Source organism: Miniopterus schreibersii (assembly GCF_964146895.1).
Source record: "Miniopterus schreibersii genome assembly, chromosome: 9".
Taxonomy (NCBI): Eukaryota; Metazoa; Chordata; class Mammalia; order Chiroptera; family Miniopteridae; genus Miniopterus; species Miniopterus schreibersii.
Window position 1 is genome coordinate 17,545,934 of NC_138118.1, and position 22,387 is coordinate 17,568,320.

The 22,387-nt window shown below is 49.8% G+C and overlaps 3 protein-coding genes across 3 annotated transcripts; 1 reads left to right on the top strand and 2 right to left on the bottom strand.

Annotated features, from left to right (window-relative positions):
- Positions 1-1,079: 1,079 nt before the first annotated feature.
- FSCN3 (fascin actin-bundling protein 3) lies at positions 1,080-6,496 on the bottom strand (the record flags this gene model as incomplete). Its single annotated transcript, XM_081147694.1, has 6 exons — positions 1,080-1,285; positions 1,607-1,777; positions 2,247-2,406; positions 4,169-4,287; positions 4,629-5,325; positions 6,353-6,496. The coding sequence occupies 6 exons, from the start codon at positions 6,494-6,496 to the stop codon at positions 1,080-1,082; spliced, it is 1,497 nt and encodes a 498-aa protein (XP_081003820.1).
- A 1,765-nt stretch (positions 6,497-8,261) lies between these two features.
- Positions 8,262-11,254, bottom strand: ARF5 (ARF GTPase 5). Its single transcript, XM_081146895.1, has 6 exons — positions 11,053-11,254; positions 10,443-10,523; positions 10,001-10,110; positions 9,487-9,558; positions 8,857-8,982; positions 8,262-8,748 (listed from the first exon to the last, which is right to left on the bottom strand). The coding sequence occupies exons 1-6, from the start codon at positions 11,117-11,119 to the stop codon at positions 8,662-8,664; spliced, it is 543 nt and encodes a 180-aa protein (XP_081003021.1). The 5' UTR covers positions 11,120-11,254; the 3' UTR covers positions 8,262-8,661.
- Positions 11,255-14,224: 2,970 nt separating this feature from the next.
- Positions 14,225-19,386, top strand: GCC1 (GRIP and coiled-coil domain containing 1). Its single transcript, XM_081146896.1, has 2 exons — positions 14,225-15,638; positions 16,526-19,386. The coding sequence occupies exons 1-2, from the start codon at positions 14,607-14,609 to the stop codon at positions 17,819-17,821; spliced, it is 2,328 nt and encodes a 775-aa protein (XP_081003022.1). The 5' UTR covers positions 14,225-14,606; the 3' UTR covers positions 17,822-19,386.
- Positions 19,387-22,387: the final 3,001 nt, after the last annotated feature.

The following is a 22,387-nucleotide window of genomic DNA, read 5'->3' on the forward strand; positions in this document are numbered from 1 at the left end:
AAAGGGAACTTGGTGTGGAGAACAGATGAGGTGGCGAAGGATCTGGCAGCAGCGAGTGCTGCTGGGAGCCCTTGTTGCACTGCAGGCTTTTGGTGAAAAGCCTGGAACCACTGGTAGTAACAGCAATTAAGGAGCAAGCCTGGCTGCTGGGGCTCAAGTACACATATTCATCCTGTGTGCCCAAATCTCGTGCCAAATGATGCTTTCTTTCACATCAGGGTCTCTCCCTCTCTCTCTCCCCCCTCCCTTCCTCTCTTTCTAAAATAAATAAGTATATCCTCAGGTGAGGGTTTAAAGAAGAAGAAGGAGAAGAAGAAGGCGGAGGGGGAGGAGGGGATAGGGGGAGGAGGGGAGGGGGAGGGGAGGGGGAAGGAGAAGAAAGCACTAAAACGGCTTCATTAAGGAAGAAGCCAAAAATTTTCAGGGGGGTGGTGAAGGAAAGGAAAGGGAGGAAGGAGTTATGGTGCTGAGGTCTTGAGCCTGAGCTTCTGGGAGGCTGGCAATGCCCTAGATGGCCATGGGGAGGCGAGAAATAATCACCTTTGGAGGGGAGGGTGAGGAGGCTGATTTTGAAGGCAGGGCAGGATGAAGTCAAGTCAGCTGTCAATTGGGAAGTTAGAGATGATGTTAGAGTTCAGGAGAAGGGTCAAGGCTGCAGATAAATATCTGGGAGCCATCAGCACCCCGGAGACCCAGGAGTAAGGATAGAAAGTGCACAGGGCAGAAAGCATATCTTCAGTCAGTCTTTGAAAAATAGGCAAAACTCTGCATCTTAATAAAGAGAGACAGATACACACCTCATCCTGTCCCCTGCAGGCTTGCTTGCAAGTCCTACTGTGTGTGGTACAATAGTGAGAAACCTGGATCTGATTTTTCCTCTCCCCAGCACATCTAGGATTAGAAGCCCTGAGAGGAAAGGCACAGATTTGGCATATATGTCTGGAGTTGATCAAGTTGTAGGACAGAAGTCAGCCCATGGTGCATTTGAGTCTTACTCTCATATGCCACCCCTCCACCTACCTTCTCTTGCCCCTTGGCTCCTGCTCCCCTACACCAGGTTCTCACCCACTGTGCCTTACCTAAAATTCCCAAATACACTCTTTGGTAATGTCCTCGCTGTCTGCCAACAGGGTGCCACTTCGGTCTGATCGCATGTAGAAGCCATTGGGTGCCAGCACTGTGAGCAAGTTGCTTCCCTGAAGCTCGATACAGAAGTTGAGGGCAAACTTTCCCCAAGGGCGAAAGGTGCCAAAGGATGTTATTGACCAGAAGGATCCACCCTGTGCTGGGGAGAGAAGAGCTCAGGTCGGTGGGCAATTCTGAAGGGGAGCCCTCCAGTAGCGGGGCCTCTGAGGGGGCTCCCAGGGGACATGGCACCCTCCCTGGCCGCCCTATCCTGCCTGTGTTGGCAGATCCCTCTATGGAAATGCAAGAGGGCTGGTTTCTGTTCTGCCAACCTGCTCCGGAGATCTTGAAGTGTGAAAACTGAAAGAAACTGTTTTTCCTTTTATGATGAACAGGTCGTGAGTGGCAGGCCTTGATGTCTGAGTTGGGGCTAAGGCAGGGCTAGACTGTGAACTGAGGGTAGGATGAGTGGCTTACTCACCCTGAAAGTGGTAGATGCCCTGGCGGCAGGGCAGCAGGTGAATGCAGTTGGGCTCATCCATGTTGCACTGCATGAGGTCGTGTTCTGGTGAGATGCCCACATACCCATACCGACCTCGCAATGCGAGGAAGGGACGGTTGGCTAATCGAATCCCAAATTCCTCATTTGGGCCTGAAAGAAATAGTAAGGCATTATCTGGGTGGGCTGCCTCTAGATGCTTTCTCAGATGGAAGCAGGAAGGGGGGACACTAAATGGGGGGACACTAATAATGGTCAATATTTTAACATTTAGTGAACACCTACTGTGTGCCAAGTCTTATGCTAGGTACTTGTTAAGTGTTTGTGAAAGCATTTAGAAATTTTAATATTCTTCCTTCCTTTGAGATACATGAATCTATTTAATCCTCATGATAATCCTGTGAGGCAGGCAGATTGGATATCCTCTCCATTGATAATGGAGACAAGGAAACTGAGGCTCAAAGAGGTCGTTTGCCCAAAAGATGACAAAAATTCAGTGACTCGGCAAGTATACAGACCCAAATCTTCTGACCTCCATTCCAGTACTCATTCTAACATACCCCAGCTCCATTGAAAGCATCTCTGATTTAGAATAAGCTCGCAGGAGGGCTTCTTAGCTCACCTGGAATGGAAGCATTGGCTATCAGCAGGCTGTTGGGTGCAATGCCCAAGAAGCGTCCATTGGGAGACTGCAGGATGATCCTGCCACAATTCCAGTGCATACGGAAGAAGGTGTCAGACTCCAGCGGGTGCCCATCAGCCATCACTGTCCTATGGCGCCTCTGGAGATAATAAAGGGAACAGAAAAGGAAAGCAAGGATTGAAAACAGTTTTCTTCCCATCATTTTATTCCCAGACCATCTTTCCTACATCCCACCCACTAGCCTTTTTCATGCTCCCAGGGTTTGCTTTATGCTTTCAGATCCTTTTTGGAAAACATATTGTGACCTCAGCTCTCTCAGTTCCCCAGTCTGTGTTGTATCCCAAAGCCCAGCATCAAAAAGGGATCTGGATGTGGAGAGAAATAAACTTTGGCCCACACTCCAAAATCATTTCAAAATGGATCATAACGTAAAAGTGAAACCTAAACTATAAAACACCTAAAGGAGAACAAAGGAGAAATTCTTTGCAACTTTGGGGTAGGCAATGATTTCTTAGGACCAAAAAAGCACTAATCATTTATAAAATGAAGAAATTGGACTTCATTAAATTTAAAACTTGCTACCAAAAGACACAATTAAGAAAATGAAAAGGCAAGTCACAAATTGGGAGAAAACATTTACAGTACACATGTTTGGCAAAGGACTTGACTTTAGATCATATAGAGAACCCTTATAATTCAATAATAAGACAAACAACCCAATAACAAATGGGCAAAAAATTTGAACAGATACCTCACAGAGAAAATACACAATTGCTCAATAAGCACATGCAAAGATGCTCATACTTCATCAATTATAAGGGAAATGCAAATTAAAGCCGTAATAAAATGTCATTACACACCTGTTAGGGTGGCTAAAATTAAAAAGACAATACCAAGTCTTCAGGAGATATGGAGCAATTAGAATTCTCATAAATGACTGGTGAGAATGTAAAATGGTACAGTCACCTTAGAAATCTACTTGACATTTTCTTAAATAGTTAAGCACACATTTATCAGTAGTTACAATCCTAGGTATTTGCTCAAGATAATTGAAAAATTAGGCCCACAGAAAGACTCATACACGAATGTTTATAACAACTTTATTCATAATAGCCCAAACTGGAAACAACTCAAGTAATTAAGTGAATGGATAAACAAATTATGTTTTGGGGTTTTCTAAATTGCTTTTTTAGAGATAGAGGAAGGGAGGAGAGAGAGAGAGAAACATTGATGTGGAACATTGATCAGCTGACTCCTGCATGCTCCCTACAGGGGATTGACCCTGCAACTTTTCTGTGCATGGGAGGACACCCAACCAACTGAACCACACAGGCCAGGGCTGTTTGTGTTTTTGAGTAGTATTATGAAATACTACTCAGCAATAAAAAGGAATCAACTACTGATACATGCAACATCAAGGATAAATTCAAATACATTATGCTGAATGAAAGAAGCATACATACTGTAATACTGTATAATTCCATTTATATGAAATTCTGAAGTAGGGAAATCTAAATCTAATCCACAGCGGCAGAATACATATCAGTGGTAGTGGGAAGGACAAGGGTGGATGGAACTGACTGGAAAGGGCCAAGAGGGAGTTTCTGTGGTGGTAGAAATAGTCTCTAACTTGTTAAGTGGTGTGGCATGTGTGCATAGGTGTATACCTTTGTCAAAATGTATTAAATTGCACACTTAAAATGGGTGTATTTTAATTGTTGTAAAAAGGAGGCCCCATTGGATAAAAATAGGCCCATTGGGTGAAAATGAATGTTAATTGACAAGGACCTCCATGGTTCACTTTACCATCTGGTCACCTGCCTTGAAGAAAGAAAAAGTGTGCTTAGAGAGAAAGAACTCAGGGCTAACGGGCTGTCTTGCTCAGAAAGCCAAGGTCTTACCTGGGCTAGGTAGCAACCATTGGCTGAGCGAAGCTGCAAAACAGGTCTATCATTGTCACTTTCAAACTGGAACAACGACATTGGAGTTAAGTGCTCAGAGGCAGCATATACCTCAACATCTGCAGAGGAAGAGCATGTCATAATAAGCCTGAGTCTAGTATCCTCAGTCCCAGCCCCTCCTCTATATTTTATGACTGGGGTTCCTTTGCTTTCCCTACTTGTCCTTCATCACCTTTTGTTGGACCTTGGTAGCCTGGAGAAGACCCAGGCCTTTTCCCCCTAAAGCCCATACCTCTGCTTTATCGCCCTTCTCCTTGGCACATGGCACAGAGATGCTCTTGGGATCCCTAGATCTTCCTTATGAGTAAGTTCAAAAATCCTCGCTGATCCCAAACACAACTTCCTCTTTTCAGTAGCTAGCCCTCCCTCCCTCCACGGCTGCGTTTGACCCAGCACTTGCCATAGATGACAGAGAGGAACTTCCGAGTCTTTGACCTGAGGCTGACCCAGGTGGGACAACGCTGTAGGATGAACCACTCTTCACCCCTATGGGGATTGGAGCCCAGGCCCAGGAGCAGGCGTGGGCCCTGTGCGTATAACATGCCCCCTTCTCCATCGCTCAGTGCCACGAGCCCTCCAGGCCGCACTTGCATGTGAAAAGCTGTCTGCGCTGAGGGTTGGGAGACCAGCCGGTCTAAGTGGGACAAGAAGCAGTGTGTAGAGGTCTCCAGGTGGTAGCATCCATCTTGGAAATGCAACAGGAATCCACATTCCCCCAGGCAGGGAACTGGCGCATCAACCCAGATACGACCCACGGTGGGGTCAGCCCTCGCATAGCAGTGGTTGAGGGGACTATAGAGGATCACATGAACATGCAGAGCTGGCCGGGGGGTCCACATGTGATAAGCTGAGAGGACCCGGGAGTTGCAGAACACATCTTGGCCGTCAGACTCCAGATAACGACCACTGATTATGCACTGGAGCGTCCACTTGCCATTGCGGTGGAAACGGAGTAGGAAGCATCCATGATGGCTAGTCCTTGGCCGGTCATAGCATATAGTGCCATCTGGCTCACACAGGAGGTAGAAGCCCTGCAAGCTCCTTAGTCGTACCACGGCCTGTGTGTCATGCTCATTGCTGACCAGGATCTCCCATGTCTGGAGGCATTAGGATGGAGAAGAGGGAAATCAGTACTGCCAAGTGACTAGACCAAGGAGTCTTACAACCATCACCTCTGGCATCACCCTAGCACCTTCATTGAGACCAACCAACTTCCCTTCCACATCAGCCTCCTTGCTGTTGGTTCCTCTGCTCTCTCATCCACAGGAATCAAGAGATCTTAGGACACCTCCAGCAATGGAGCCATAGGGCTTCTCAGGATCCTAAGAGAAGTTCTTGATGCCTACCTCCTCCAACTAACGGAAGGTAAACCTCCCTCTCTTCCCTGACCACTTTCTTTAATACCTAATTTTTAAAGAAATGTTTTGGTTTAAATCTTACTTCTCTCTTCCTCACTGTTGCCCCTCAATAGCACACTCAGCTAACACTTTCATTCCTAAAGGGCACCTCCCCAACAGGGCAAGGGAAAAGCATGACCTCTTACAGGCAGGCCTGGGCTCAGGGATGAGGTTGAGGGCACAGACGTTGAGATGCAATGGTTTGCTTTAGCTGCAATCAACCCTGTTATAAGCAAGAGGACTTCGCTACTGCCTCAGTCTTAGTCCCATCTCAGAGAGGCCTACATCTCTCTCTAAAATGAGAACCAACTCTTCTAGGGTTTCTAGACTGCCCCATTCCCAAACTACAACCAGAACAAAAACAGGCCTTGTAGTATCCATTGATTTAATTTTTGGATGCCCACAATTCTGGCTTCCAGCCTGGGCTCTCCACCTCGCCTCTTTGTGATGACACAACCACTCTGTGCTGGAATGGAGGGTAGAGGTCAGCCAGAGCAAGACAAAGTAGCAAGGCCAGGCTTGTGGCCCCACCTCCTGGAATAGGTTTAGAAAGAGGGAGATGGAGCAATGAAGACCTGTGGGCAAGAGCATGGGGTAGAAGGGCCTTGACCTAGCAATGGTAGAGGCCAGGAAAGTGATTAGGTAGAGTGCACTCTCCCCCCTCCTCTCCTGTTGCCAGAGCTTAGTCACTGGGAAAAGTGGTTCCAGTATAGGCTTACTCTGTTACCTGTCTCCGGCCCAAACCCTTTGCAGTAGCAGTGACCGTATTCTTATATGGCTCATAAGTGAGGTAGGATCCTGCCCAGCTGATGAGCCCAACCCTTAGGTCCTCCGGCTTGGGTCGTCTTTGCGTCCACTCCACCTCTTCCATGGGGCCGGCACCACAGGTGATGACTCTGTCCGGCCCAGCCTTCCCCCCAGAGGTGAGGTTCCACAGGCCATAGGGCCTGGAATCAGGCCCGAAGTACCCACCGGAAGACGTTCCCAGAGGGAACTTTCCAGACAGAGGCTGACTAGGGCCCAGCACCTCTGTGACCCGGGAGCATTATGACTGTAAGAGGTGCCCCTCATCCCACCATAGTGGGGAAAGGGCACTGGCTCAGCATCAAATCATGACCCAAAGGAAGTGGGTCCAGGCCTCTGGCATTAGCCTCTCCACACCATGCCAGGCACCCATGTGGGTTAAGACTGTGAATCAATTTTACCTTGTGCCAGAGACCACCTGTGACTTCAGGCAAGTCCTTCCATTCTTCACCTGTTTTTCTTTTTAATCACAGGATAAAAATCAATCCCTTTTCTCTTGCAAGTGGGTTCTACCTGGGTCGCTTGGGGCTCAAGTGTTTTTGGAGTTCATAATATCCAAGAAAAATCTATTAACTTTTATGGCCCTGGGGAGGATGAGGCCAGAATGTCTCAGAAGGTTCTTTTCAGGGAAGGTGAGGATCATATGACTAGATAACCAGCAAGGATCAAGTGACTCGTATTAATCAGGAAAGCTTGGCTCAGGAAGAGAATGGCCTGGGAGGGGAGAGTCCCAAACACCCATCATAATTCCCAGCTGCACTGCTGCTGAGCAGTCAGTGCTGACTCTGAGAACACTCACCCAGGCCCCCAAAGAGTCTCTGTCAGCCATTAGCCGCCAAGACTCACTTCCTACAAAGCTCATGGAGAAAACCAGCCCGCAACCTGGAGAAAGTGACATAAAAGAAGGGGGAACAGCAATAAATAAATAAATAAATGGTGACGATGGTTGTTTTTTTTTAATCCTCACTGGAGCATATTTCTTTTCCATTGCTTGTCAGAGAGAGTGGAAGGGAGAAACATCGATGTGGGAGAGACACATCAACTGGTTGCCTCCCTCACACATCCCAACCTGGGCTGGGGATCGAGCCTGCAACACAGGTACGTGCCCTTGGTCAGACTCGAACCTGGGACCCTTCAGTCCATGGTCCGATGCTCTAGCCATTGAGCCAAACCAGCTAGGGCACGATGGTAGCTTTTAAGCTTTGCTGGGATGCAAAGGGAAATGGGCAGAGTGAACCATGCTTGGAGAATAGCCCGAAGCCCTGGTTCCTATTCCCCATTGGTGGAGGGGTGTCTTCCCAGGTAGAAGGAGTCCCAGTGGTGCACAGTAAGGAACTGCAATCCCCAGGCCCTACCAATGTTTTATAAAATAAGGCTAATAGACCACAGAATCAGCTGGGCAACTTTAAAGATGCATATTCTGGGGACTCAAACTAGTCCTGAAAAATCACGTTTTCTCTACCTCAGGACCCTTATTTTTAACAAATGTTCCCTTCCCCTCAAATTTTAACGTGATAGTAATCATTGAGAGCCACAGCTAGCTAGGAGATGGATAGGGTATGTGATGTGGTTTACAGAAGCATGAAGGTACATCCTGTTACCCTCAGCAAAGGCCCCTTGGAATTGGGGAAGAAACAGGATTTCCTCCACTGGAACCTCTACAGCACTTCCAGTCTCAAGGAGGGAGAAGCTGAGCTAGATGAAGGCAGCAATGTATGTGTGTGTGCTTGGAGAGAGGGGGTTTGGCCCTGCAGCCTTAGCTGCTTTGAGCCTCCCTCAAATTGTCTCTTTGCATCAATAACCCAGCCCCCACTTCTAGGCTATAGACAATACCATGTACAAACCACAGCAAATTTATTATTCAATATCCAGTGCCGTATCATAGCACCACCCGGAGCCCCCACCTTCCCTCCCCACCTGGCCCAAGGGTATGCCCAAAATGGAAAAAACAGAAGTAAACCCAGATCCCTGCTCCTCCTCTGGAAGAAGGGGCTCAGCCCTGGAAGCCCCTTCCATAGGTCCCAGCAGGCAGGAGAGTGGACCCCTCTGTGCCTGGAGAACAAGACTCCAGGCGCCAACGACAGAGAGAACATGCAGGCAGGAGGGGCAGGAGCAGAGGCCTGTGTCTGTGGAGGAGCAGGAGGGAGGGCACTGCCTGAGGAGTCCGGGAGTCTGGCCATCCCGGGGATGCACGCGGGTGCTTCCGGGCAGCAGGGGCCGGCCCCTGGTTGGTTAGCGCTTCGACAGCTCATGGGACAGCCAGTCCAGTCCATCGTATAGGCCTGTACCTTGGGTGGCGCAGGTGGCCTGGACGTACCACTGTGGAGAGAAGGGAAGGAAAGAAAAGGGTTAACAGTAGGGAAGGAAAGGGAGATGCCTTTACTTTCTGCCCAGATTGTGGCTCCCTTGGAGAGGCAGGACCCTCACCGTGCGACTGCGCAAGTGCTGCAGGCCCAGCTTGTCAGTCAGCTCGCTCACGGGCATGGCGTTGGGCATGTCCTGCTTGTTGGCAAAGACGAGCAGCACTGCATCCCGCAGCTCATCCTCCTGCAGCTGAGAGAGGCCAAGGGTGTAGAATGAGGGGTCCTTCGGGGTCCCCAGGCTCTCTCTTCCCTGCTGTGTAGGGAAGCTCCCCATTCCTCCTTCTAGCATATTTGTGGGAAAAACATAATATTGTAGTAGTCTACTGCTGAACACAAGACACAGAGTTATAAATCACTGGAGGCCATCATGCCCTTAAGTCAAGAAAGAGCCTTTTTCTAATTTGAGTAATTGCCCTAGTCAAAATTCCAAAATACAAAAACAAGGATATAAGATGATGTTTATCTCCACCACATATTTCCCTCTTCCCACCAACTTCTCAGACTCAGATGTGAAAACTCATGTCCTGTGCTTGTTACCTGACCCAAATGCAAAACAGGGTGAGTCTCCTTGTGTCTGTGTCCACAAAGAGAAACACACATTCGGGGCCTGTAAGGCATTTCCTGACTTTCATACCAGGACAAAGATCTCTGTCTCCAAAACAAGGGCTCAGTCCCCAGGGCCCTGGGTGCTCACCATCTTCTGGAGTTCATCAGCAGATTCCTGGACCCGCTCTCGGTCATTACTGTCCACCACGAAGATGAGGCCCTGGGTGGGAAGGCATAAAGGAAGGAGAAGCAATCATTCCTGCCTAGGACATACTCTATTCTGGCTCTTTCTCTAATTGTGTCTAAAAACTTCCGCTAAGGCTCTGCAGGCATCCTGGCACAAAGTGGAGACACCCTGCAAAGGATATAGCTGCTGTCCTCAGGCAAGCAGTCTAGCTAAAAGACATACATGGGAACAGGGAAAGACATGTGAGGAGAGCTAAATGAGGCAGCTGGACCCTAGACCCAGAACCCTGCTTCTCAGAACACACCTAAGGTGGCTGTCTCAGAAGACTACGGCCAGTTCTGAAGGATGAGCAGAGGCTGGCTTACAAAGGGGGATAAGGCTTTTCCTTGGCCTGGGCCCAGACTAGGCCAACATCTTAGTCTTCCTAACCCTAACACCACCTCCCCTGGGGTTGGGGAGGCACCCCCGCCCCCACCTGAGTGTTCTGAAAGTAGTGCCTCCACAGAGGCCGAATCTTGTCCTGGCCTCCCACGTCCCAGACTGTGAAACAGATGTTCTTGTATTCCACTGTTTCCACATTGAAGCCTGCAGATAATTGGAAAAAATATGAGAAAAAAGTCCTGAAAGGAAGGAACTCACTAAAACTAGGTGAATTCAGCAGGGACACAAAACCAGAAGGCAATGATCAAGGCGGCCCCAGGGAACAGAAGCCCAGAGGGCCGGCAGTCCACAATGGGGCGGGGTTAGGTCACATCCAGCCCTCCTGGGCACCATCCAGCCCCTACAGATACTGTGACCCACTTCTCAGGTAGCTGTATCTGGTGTCAGCTCCCAGTACTGGGATGCAGCGTGGGGAGTAGACCTGCGGAGGTCCGCCGCCGCGCTCCCGCTCCTCCCAGTCTTGTCTCCAGACTCACCTATGGTGGGAATGGTGGTGACAATCTCCCCCAACTTCAGTTTGTACAGGATTGTGGTCTTGCCAGCTGCATCCAAGCCAACTGCAAAGGAGAGGGGCACAGCGATAGAGATGGGAGCGAGGGAGCCCCCTAGAGACCAGGGAAGGGGAGAGGCCACACAGCTGACGGTGACGGGGCCGGGGGCCGAACGCCGGGCGCTCCAGGTGCGCGCCGAGGTCTACCTCCCGGCCTCGAGGGCGATCTGGGCGGCGGGCGCCAACTCCGGAACCCGGAGCGGGAGGGGAGGGGCGGGAGAGGACTGGGGGTGTAAGGTCAGAGGAGAAGAGTCGCGCTCCTTTTAAAAGTCGTCTCCAAGGGCGGAATCCTCCCTTCTTCCCAGCCGGGCTAGGGCGGAGGGAGCTTCACCCCACCCCAGGCCCGCAGCTCCGGGTCTCAGGCCCCCCGGTCGGCGCTGCAGACGCCGACCCGCCCGAGAGCAGTGGCGTCGGGGGTGAGGAGGTGGGTGACTCAGGGTCAGAGGTCGGGTGAGCTGGGCTGGAGGGACGCGGGGGCCGGAGGGCTGCGCCGGGGCCGGCGCTCCCGTCCGGGCCGCGCGCTTCGTCTGCCTCACCCATGAGGATCCGCATCTGCTTCTTCCCGAAGATCCGAGAAAAGAGCGCGGACACGGTGAGGCCCATGGCGGGGCCCAGGGGAGGGGGCACGGGCACGGACGCGGGGGTGCAGGCTGGAACCGGCCGGTCGCGGGGGGATGGGGCCCAGCAGCAGGAGGAGGAGGCGCCGCCGCCGCCTCCGCGCGTCCCGGCCCGCCCTACGTCACTGAAGGCCCGCCCCCGGCGAGGCCCCGCCCCGCCCCGCCCCCGCCCGCCGGGCCCCGCCCCCTGCCCGCCGGGCCCCGCCCCGGCCCCGCCCCGCGGCTTCGGCGAGGGGAGAAACCGAAGCTGAGCGAGTCTGCCGCCCGCTGGGTTCCGCGCAGGCTTTGAAGAGGAAAGGGTCAGGGTTCCGCCCCGTTCCTAGCGGGCCTGTCACTTCTGTGGCCGCTGAACCGGCAGCCCAAGCGGGACCGAGGGAAGCTGTCCACTCTCCGCAGGGCTCCCACCCTCGTCGTCAGTGGCCGGCCGCGGGGCTCTGGTTTGTTGCGTCCAGCCCGCTCCGGGCTCGGGCTTAGCGCCTGGTGACTAGCAGCAACTACCGTGATTACCGCCCGCCCTCTCGGGGTGCAGGCGCTCCGTGCTGATGTCTTAGCCCTCTTTGGCCCCCGCAGCGCCCAGTGAGGGGCTTTGGGCGTAGTAGGTGGTTCGCGGACAACAGACTCGTGAGAGGAGCGCACCTGAGGTGGGGGAAGAAGATGCCCGAGTGCTAGCTGGCTTTCACGGTTCCCTAAAACGCCTGCTTCCTAGGTCCCGAAACAGCAGAGCCAGAAGACTCATTCCCAGGCCTGGGCGGCGCCGTCACGGACCATTGCATCGCCTTCGCCTCGATGGGCCTTTCAGTCTGGACCCAGGCGGCCGTTCTGAAGCTCCTTCCTCACTTTGGCACAGACCTAGAAGCCTAGATTGTTAAAGCACACCTGTCCAGGATGTCGTGAGGACCTTGCCTCCGTAGACCAGTAAGCTTCACCAGTAAGCATCAGAGGGGAAGTAGCCAGATAGGAATTACTTTATTATTTTATTTTATTTTTAAATATATCTTTATTGATTTCAGAGAGAAGAAAGGAGAGGGAGAGAGAGAGAGATAGAAACATCAATAATGAAAGAGTCATTTATCAAGCCCACAACCCGGGCACGTGCCCTGACCAGGAATCGAACCCCGATCGCCTGGATCCTAGGTTGACGCTCAACCGCTGAGCCACGCTGGGCCGGGCTAGGAATTATTATAAATATTTTCTGTTGCAGAAACCAGGTCAATGCCAGGTTTGTACCTAATAAATGCTTGTTGGGTTGAACTGGACTGATAGGTTGCTCAGTAGAGCAAGGGCAGGCATTTTGCCCGTTCTGGATCCCAGCAGGCTTCTAGGAGCAACTGCTTATGGTCTAGGTGTGGTGAGGTCAGCTGGGAACCAGAGCTTTCACTTATTCCACAAATATTGAATGCCCACTATGTGCCATTGTTCCAGGCCTCAGTTCATATCTCAGTTCTGCCCTTTTTTGAGTGCTTGCCTTCAACAATCCTCACAACCGGTCAATTTCTTAACTACACATGGAGACTAATATCTGCGCTATCTCATGAGGTTATGATGGAGAGTAAAATGACGAGATAGTGTATCTGAATGTTTGTATAATGCAACTGATGTTACCTGGTCCTCTAAGAAATGAGGTCTGAAGAGACCTCTGGGGCCTGCCCCATCCTGACCTGCAAAGCCTTTAAAGAGAACAGACTTTGGGCGCCAGGCTCAAGGGCATGACTTTACTCTTCAGCCATAGACTTACATTCCTAAGAAGGCTTTTACAAGGCTAAAGAGTACATTTAAAAGAGCCCCAGTATGATAACACAACTAGTGGTGAACAACTCAGGTCAGTTCTATGTCTTTAGCGCTTTTATTAATCTTTCTTTTCATCCCTGTCGTCATTGCCGTTTCACTTCCAACTCTTTCCATGATTGAATCAGCCTATTCACAAGCCTCTTGCCCCTTGGTATCGCCACCTAGTCATATGAATCTTGATGATGCCACTCTTTTGATTAAAATTTAGTGTCTTATTATCACCCAGGACAAAATCTAAATGCCTTAATTTGGGTTCCCACCTATTATGCCAGCCCCATCTGTTGCCACCTCCTTCACATACCCTACACTACTGCCTTGAGATGACTCTCAATGCTTTCCAGGTGAGTCAGGCTCCCAGATGCCCTAGGAGTTCTCTCACTCTTTTCCCTCTGCCTGGAATGCTTGTTGCCCTCATCTTGTTAGATGAGCAATTACTACTCATCCTTCAAATCCCAAAGTCTTTTCCTTAAGAGCCTTCTCTGCCTCCCCTAGATAGGCTTCCCTCCTAATTTCCATTTCACTTTAAATATGCTTATACATACTGGTAGGATGACAGGACTTGTATTTGCATGCTTGGTTCCTCACTACATGTGAGCTCCCTGAGGGCAGGACCTTGTCTCTTCATGGTGATTATCTGGCATAGCATTTGGTATGTTGAGAGTGGGATTGATCTGCATAGGATTTCTAAACTTACTATCTGATTTTAGACATGTTACTTAACCTCTCTGTGCTTCAGGTTTCCATATCTGCAGAACAGTGCTAATAATACCCACTGAGCAGAATTATTGTAAAGGGCTACATAGCAAAACTCTTAAGAAGCTCCTGGAATATAGCTGGCACCTGGGACAGACGTATTGGCTCTAGGATGACCTCTACAAACATTTGCTGAATCAACTCAGCAGATTCAGAAAGGGGGCGAATAATTATTGTACTATACGCCTACTAGGTGCCAAACGCGGTCCTAGAAAGGGTTGCCGTTTTCGTGGTCTAAATGAGAGCCTTAATTATTGCTATTTAGGGACGCGTCGCTCACCCGAGTGTTTGGTAAGGACTCAGTGCGACGTCGCCCTGTCCCTTGCTGATCGTAGCCTGAGGACAAGCTCAGGCGAACCTCATGAAACCAAAGACACTCGCACGTCCTGAACGTGTGCTCTCCGCTCTTCGCGGGAGCGCTCGACTTTCAGCCCCGCTAGATTCCCAGCAGGCTGCTTCCCACTCCGGCGCTGGAGTAGCCCCACCCACTCGACGCTCCCTGGGGGCGGCGCCCGTGGCGTCGCGCTGTCGTCACTTCCAGCGGACCCGGAAGCGCCCTGGTCGGGCCGCGGTGGTTGGGAAGTCGGGATGGGGCTGCGCTCGGCTTAAACCCTTTGCGGACCGTAGGCCGAGGGCCGGCCGGGGCTGCTGACGCCCGGGCGCGCGGGGAGCGCGGGGTTGGCTTCTGGAACAGTGCGGGCGAGGCCTGGGAGTGTGCGCCTCCTGCGCTGGCGTCGCCCCGCCTCCAGGATAGGACCCGCCCCGCCCTCGGTGCCCGGGACGTTCGGCCGGGCTGCCCCGCCACCCCGCCCGGGCCTCGGCCGGCTGGGGCGAGCGGATGTGCGCTCTCGGGGACAACGTCAGCTAGCGTCTTCGCGACCGTCTGCCAGGTTGGCCAAACGCTGACGTGGAACAACCAGTTCTGAATCCTCATGGAGAAGTTTGGGATGAATTTCGGGGGCGGCCCGAGCAAGAGGGACCTGCTGGAGACCATCGAGAGCCAGAAGAAGCAGCTCATCCAGTATCAGACGCGTCTCAAGGATGTGGTCCGCGCCTATAAAAGCCTACTGAAAGAGAAAGAGGCTCTAGAGGCCAGCATCAAGGTGCTGTCGGTATCCCACGAAGCGGACGTGGGCCTCGCAGGTGTCCAGCCTCCAGGCTTCACCTGTCCTGACTCTGTGGATGACCGATGCTCCACTCACAGCGAGGATAGCACTGGGACCGCCACCAGCTTGGATACCACAGCCAGTCTCACTAGCACCAAGGGTGAGTTCGGGGCAGAAGATGACAGACTGGCCCATGGACCACCACCTCTGAAGTCCGAGGAGGCTAGTGGGTCAGAGAGTGGTGTTAGCAGTAGCAGTGGGGATGGACAACCTGCAGGTGGGGAGGTGGACAAACGATTGCACCAGCTGAAGACCCAGCTGGCTACTTTGACCAGCTCTTTGGCCACAGTCACCCAGGAGAAGTCCCGCATGGAAGCTTCTTACCTGGCTGACAAGAAGAAGATGAAACAGGACTTAGAGGACGTCAGTAAAAAGGCAGAGGAGGAGAGGGACCGTCTGGAGGGAGAATTGAAGGAGCTGCAGGAGCAGATAGCAGAAACCAAAGCCCGGCTTATCACACAACAGCACGATCGGGCCCAAGAGCAGAGTGACCATGCCTTGATGCTGCGTGAGCTCCAGAAACTGCTGCAGGAGGAGAGAACCCAGCGCCAAGACTTGGAGCTTCGGTTAGAAGAGACCCGAGAAGCCCTGGCTGGGCGGGCATATGCTGCTGGTCAGGTGGAAGGGTTTGAACTGCAGACTAAAGAGCTGACCCGTGAGGTGGAGGAGCTCAAAGGTGAGCTGCAGGCTCTTCGAGATGAGAAGGCTCGGCCAGACCCCCGGCTGCAGGAGCTTCAGGAAGAGGCTGCCTGCCTTAAGAGCCATTTCCAGGCTCAGTTGCAACAGGAAATGAGGAAGGTAATTATCTTCATCTCCTTCAAACAATCATTTAACCTAAAATGGGGAATATTAAGGCTTTTTTCTCCTTTGATAGTTAGATCTAAGTGGCTGCTCTTTCAGTTTTTGATGCTATTCAGAAAGTTGTATTTGTGAGTCCTGGGAATTCCTGTTCTGTGTGGTGTTGACAGAATCCACAGAGTGTGCTTCCAACAGGATGTGGAGTTTCTGAGTGTAAGCTGGGTGGGAGCCAGATAGCTCTGAGCTTCTGGGTATTGGCATCTTACCAGCTAGTCTCTGTGAAGCAGTATTGTAGCAGCTGTGCAATGAAAGTAGTATGTTTGCCTGTAAGTATATGCCTATGTAGGTAGCAGTATATGCCTACAGGTAGGGTGGCTGAAGGGGCAACAGGAATTTTCTTCAAGAAATAACCTCTTATGATTGCTTTCAGTCAAGATTTGCCTTTTCTTTAAAGGTATGCTATTTTACAGTGCCTCTGTTCAGGGTGGAGAGAGATCCAACTCAGTTTTGAACTTACCAGGAATATTAAAGAGGACAAGAATGTCATCTGATTTCTTAATAGGATTTGGGGAAGTGTATGATAAACAAGGGTAACATTTAATATGTGAGTTCAGTGTGTGATAGGAGAAAGTGAAAGCACTAAAGCAGAATAAGAGCAGATATACAAAGATTCTTACTATTGTTTGGTATAACTTATGACTGGGAGCAGAACCCAAGCAGATTATAGGAACTGTTGTTAGCTTCCAAATGAACAGAAAAATCCCCAGTTCCCATTCCTGCCAGGTCAGTCTCCGTCCTTTTGCCCTCCTCTCTTGCTTTCTCAAAAGCTTGCCATAGGACTTTGTGGCTTTTCTGGATGCATTTCTATCTGTTCCCTTGTTTTACAGACAGCCCTTGCAGAGGATCAACTACGCCAGCAATCCCAGCTGGAAGAGCAGAGGGTGGCAGCCCTGGAGAACCAAATATCTGAGGTGTCGGAACTGCTGGGCACCTATGAGAAAGCCAAGCAAAAGGACCAGCTGGCCATCCAGAAGCTGAAGGAGCGCATCCTGCAGCTGGACCTGGAGAACAAGACGCTGGCTCTTGCAGTCTCTAGCCGGTCCCCTCTAGACAGCCATGCAGAAGAGTCCAGTCTGGATGTCAATGTCCTGAAGGACAAGATGGAGAAGCTGAAGAGGCTACTGCAGGTGGCGGCCAGGAAAAGCCAGGTGACCTTGGATGTAGAGAAGCTCTGCAACCTGGAGATAATGCCCAGCTCTGAGGCTGCCGATGGGGAGAAGGCTACTACACTCTACTACCAACAGGAGCTGAAACAGCTGAAGGAAGAGTTTGAGAGGTACAAGATGAGGGCCCAGGTTGTCCTCAAGAGCAAGAACACCAAAGACGGTAACCTGGCTAAGGAGCTGGAGGAAGCCCAGGAACAGCTTGCAGAGCTGAAGGAGAAGTATATCTCCCTTCGGCTGTCCTGTGATGAACTCGAGCGCCAGCACCAGCAGGAGGCTGAGGACTGGAAGCAGGAGCTGGCCCGGCTGCAGCATCACCACCGGCAGGAGCTGGAGCGGAGCCAGCTGGACTTCAGGGACCGCACGCTGAAACTGGAGGAGGAGCTGCACAAGCAGCGGGACCGTGCCCTGGCCGTGCTGGCCGAGAAGGACTTGGAGCTGGAGCAACTGCGGTCCGTGGCCTTGTCTTCTGTGCTGCCAGGACGCAGAAGCCCTGTGGGTGGCGGGAGTCCTGGGGACCCGGCTGACATAGCTTCTCCAGATAACCTGACCCAAGCACTTCAACTTGCTGCGGCCAATGAGCCCACTTTCTTCCTGTATGCCGAGCAGTTGGCCCGCAAGGAGGTGGAGATCACATTGCTGAGGAAGCAGAAACACAGGCTGGAGATGGAGGTGCATCAGCTGCAGGAGCGGCTGCTGGAGGAGGGGGAGCGGCACCGAGAGGAGGTTGGAGTTCTGCAGAGCCACATTGAGAAGAACATCAGAGACCAGAGTAGGGAGGGAGCCAATCTGGAGTACCTCAAAAACATCATCTACCGTTTCCTGACCTTGCCTGACAGCCTGGGCCGCCAGCAGACACTCACAGCCATCCTGACTATCTTGCATTTCAGTCCAGAGGAGAAACAAGTGATAATGCGGCTCCCACCCAGTGGTAGCTGGTGGCCTTCTGGCAAGCGATGATGTCATTTTTACTAACTCCTGAAATTTCCGTGCCTCTTATGTGGGAAGAGAAAGGCTCTAGTTTCTATTGCCTCTTCTCTTACCTTATCATTTTTTTCTTCACTGTGTTGAACTGGGAGGAGTCTTCAAAGTGGGATGGGATTTTCTGCCAAATGCCATTAATGCTGCTTTATTCTTGGGCCCTAGAAATACTGGAAGAGTTGGGACAGAATCTTCTGGTGGTGTGTGTGTGTGTGAGGGGAAGGAGGGGAGAGGCTAGGATTGAAACATACAAAAGTCGAGGAAGTGGTAGGAAAATATTTGAAAATAAGACGTTTTTGTTTTATTATTATGCTCCTAGTGCAGAGCTAGGAGTAAATGCGACTCCAAAGGGAGTTCAGGTAATTTCTAAACACGCACAAGGACTGGCTATTTTCTCCATCGTCACAATCTGAGTCTGGTTCACTGCTGCCCCAATTATCTGGGGACATAAATCCAGGCTGGAGAAGGACCGGGAAGTTTGAAATAGTGGCAGGTTGTCCACTAGTTCAAAGGGCCAGGGAATAGCGCGTTCATCCCAGAGCTGGGAAGCTTGTTCTAGTTAGAAGCGAGCTGGACAAAACACTCCTTTTGACCACCCTAGAGAAAACTCTGAGCACCAGTTTGATCTTAGGGATTTCCTGAGTAACCTGCTTTTGGCCTGAATAGGGTTCTAATAGACCTTTCACACTTGTCCCTGCCTTAACCAGCCTGCCTGAGGTTGGCCTGAGATTTGTGAGTGAAAGACTGCTATCTTTTCTTCAATGTTGAACTTCCGTTAAGAAAAAAATCCTAGCTTCTTACAGAGAGAGGTCTTATTGGGAAGCTCTGACCCTGCCTGGATGCAAGGAATTAGCTTAGAGATTTATAGGAAAGAGGAAGGAGATTTGCTATAGAGGATTCCAGAAGATTGCTGGGACCCTCACAGGAAAGTGGTGGAGGTTCAACCGAGGCCAGCGGGGGTACTTGCTGCTGCTTGGATAACATCCTGGCTAAATCCCCAGATCTCTACAAGCAAGATGCTTATGGGTTGCTGTCACCAGGGTATTTTGCCCACTCCCGTAGGGAGGTAATAGAGTTTCAGCCCACAGTTATCTCCCCACATGTGTTACTATTACTTTTCCTTGTCCTGTAGGGTTTCTTACATTTGGTGTTGCATAAGTAGATTCATTCTGCACTTAAGGAAAGGAGGCTTATTTTTCAGTCAGTCTGGAAAGGAGGGACTCAGAAAAGTCGGGTTCAAACACTGTCAATTCCCTGTTTGTTCCTTGCCCCCCATCTGCTCTTGTTGGTTGTAGAGATCTTTAGACCTTAAAGACCAATGCCTTGCCACTGTCTGGACTAATCTGTATCTTTGTAATTTCATCATACGGCTCTGTTTTTGAGGGTTTGAGGTGCAGAAGACTTTGATTAAATATTCTGATTGGGAGGCTGGGTGACCTGGGTTATCTACAAACTACAAATAGTGCATGGACTTACGGAACAGAAGCGATATGTTCAAATGTTAATAACATAAACCATGGAATCATTAAACCTGAACAGCTTGACCTGTGTGCTTCTGTAATGGTATACTTTTATCTGGACACAAATAGAGTGTGATTGTAAATGGTAAATGGAAGGATGGAAATAATATTTCATTATATTAATCCATGAGCTTGAATCTAGGGATGGATACCTCTGCTTTAACTGCCTCAATTACAACACTATTTGTTTTTTAGTCTGGAATTACGTGTGTATGTGTTTGTCTGTAGGCAGCTACACTGGAAAAAGATGTCTCATGGGTGTAGTGAGTGGGCTTGGAACTTCCATAGTTACTGCTGTAAACTTGAGAAGTAATTTGTGAATGGTGTATTATGCTTAATCAGGATTCATGGTGCCCTGGAAAAGTTTCTCAGGATATCATGCTGAACTAAGTTATCATCATCTCTTAATTTTCTGACCTGATCTCCTTAAATGTAGGATATACTGTATTATTATTGTTATTTCTAGGTGGTTTTGGATAGAACGGAAAGACCCGTAATCACAGTTGCTTTCTTGGGACTAATAATTACTCTGCTTTTGACTTTGGAGAAGATACCAAAAAGGCAAAGAAGCAAGTCAGTTTCTGATTAAGTATCTATTTACATGAGGCTGTGAATGCTTCCAACTGAAATGAAAAGACTTGGTCCCTTCCTACCCTTAAGGACACACACTTTCCTTCTCTCCCCACTCCTTTTCCCCAAATAAACTTTTCAGTTATTTGACTGGTTTGCCTGTGCTAGATACTCTTAGAAAAGAAAGGGAGAGAAAGAGAAAGAACTGAGATCAGACCCAGTCAGAGAAAAATTTTCCTTGGGTTCTGATCCCAGAATATCAGACAGTTCATGAGTTATATCAATAAAGTAATGAGACTGAACCTTACTTGTTTAACTATTACCACATAAATCAGAGGAGAATCACTGAGAAGAGATGGATGGAGAAAGTGGCAGGAAGGCAAATTGACACCTGTGAGAGCTTTTTACTTTTCCCCTGTCCTCTCTCCTGTTGGGTACCTCTGGTCTGGGGAGTAAACGTCCATATGTCATGCCCTTGTTGTAAGTCCCCATCTGTTACCCTCAACCCTAAGGCTCTTGGCCTTGTTCTGAGAAGGTTGTTTCACTAACTCTTGTGGAGTGTGACAGCACCATGTTGAGCTGTAATTTACACCCGTTTATCATTTATTCCTCACAGGTGTGACTATCCCCCATTTTATAGATGAGGAAGCAGAGACTGAGATGTTCAATTTGCCCACGATCATGTAACTAATAGAGGTCTAAACCAGGTCTGATTAACCCCAAAGCCTCCTTAATCTGGGTGTGCACCTGTCTCCTTAGGACTTGAGGGTCAGGGCCTGTCCCCATAGATGATTTCTAGGGATGGAGAGACTGATGTCTAGGCTGAACTGGTCTGGTTCAAATGGAGAGTAAGTGCTCCAGCTATAAATTGCAGTGAAGCATAACTGCTACAATACAGAGCTGAACAGACAACACTGATTCTTCCTAAGAGCCCTAGAGCTGCTCCATCCCCCAAGTTCTAGATGGCTGCTAATTTTAATTTATTGATTTTTTTTAAAGAGAGAAGAAAGAATCTCTCTCTCTCTGTATATCCACATATATATATAGAGAGAAATATTGATTTGTTGCTCCCCCCTCCATGCATTCATTGGTTGATTCTTCTATGTGCCCTGACTGGGGATTGAACCTGCAACCTTGTTGTATTGGGATGACGCTCCAACCAACTGAGCTAACCTGCCAGCGCTACATGACTGCTAATTTTAAAACTCGTATCTTTCTAACTAAAGGAGGGCTGGGTAACAGCTATCTCTATAGTGTGTTCCAACTCTAAGCTCTAATAAATCTGGGGAAACAGCTTTGGGAATTGGAAATAGAGCCCTAATGAATGGGGTCACTTTTCCCAATCTTCAACCACCTTTACTCCCTCCCCTTCACCCTCTTCTGCTTCTCCTAAGCAGCCTGGTTATGGGTGATTTTTGGAGCAAGAAACTGGATTCAGACATTCTGGGTTGAAATCTCAGCCCTATCTTCTGCCAGCTGTATGGCCTTAATAAAGTAATCTCTCTGAACTCAATTTTCTTGTAATGGGGGATAATAATACCTATTTCTAGGTTATATCTTCAGATTAAGAATGAAGAAAAAATTAAGTATAAAGAACCAGCACAATATCTGAAGCAAAGTAAGTGGTAAACCGTGTTTCTTTTTTTCCAAGAATGTTAAGTGGCAGAATTGAAAGTTAGACTGAGTACTTCTGTATTTAAGTCCTGTTTCTTAACCACAAATGCTGCTGTAAACAAAAGGAGAAAAATGACTGGCTTTTATCAAGTGCCTGCTATGAAACCGATGGCTTGCATTTTCCGCACATAATTTACTAATTCACTCAACAGTCTCGTGAAGCATATCTCTCTTGCAGGTGAGGAAATGGAGGCGTGGCGAGATGAATTGCCCAAGGCCCAGCGTCAGTAATGGCAGAACCAGAATTCAAACACGTTCTGAACCATGGCTCATGCTCTCACTGCTATCTGTGCTGTGTTCCAGCAGAGGGCAACGTGGAATGCCGAATGTGTGGCTCGAGAAACGGGCTGTGCTTCTGGCCTGGCCTGGGGGAGAACCGGTCCTTGTGCAGGTAGCCCTCTCTTCAGTGGCAACTGACTGCCTTATATTTCCCAGAAGCCTCATTCTTTCCTAGCAGCAGAGCTCTGTCACACTGAAAATTATGAAATAAACTGTTACAAATCAGTTTTAGGTGAGTTTGACTAGTGACAGCCCGTTTTTCCTGGGACCCAGATCTCCTGGATAACCTAAATGTTGAGAGTTCTGTTAAGCCCGCAGTCCTGGGAGCCCAGAAAAGCGAAGGCCATTTGGAGGCCAATGACCCTTCTAAGGAGGCAAACCCTGTGCCTTGACTTTAGCAAGGAGACCATCTCTGGCTTAGTGTAAACCCAGCCATCTCTGTGGGCTACCACTGAGGGACTAAGTATTTTGTTTCATATCTGAAAGAATGAATCTGAAGACT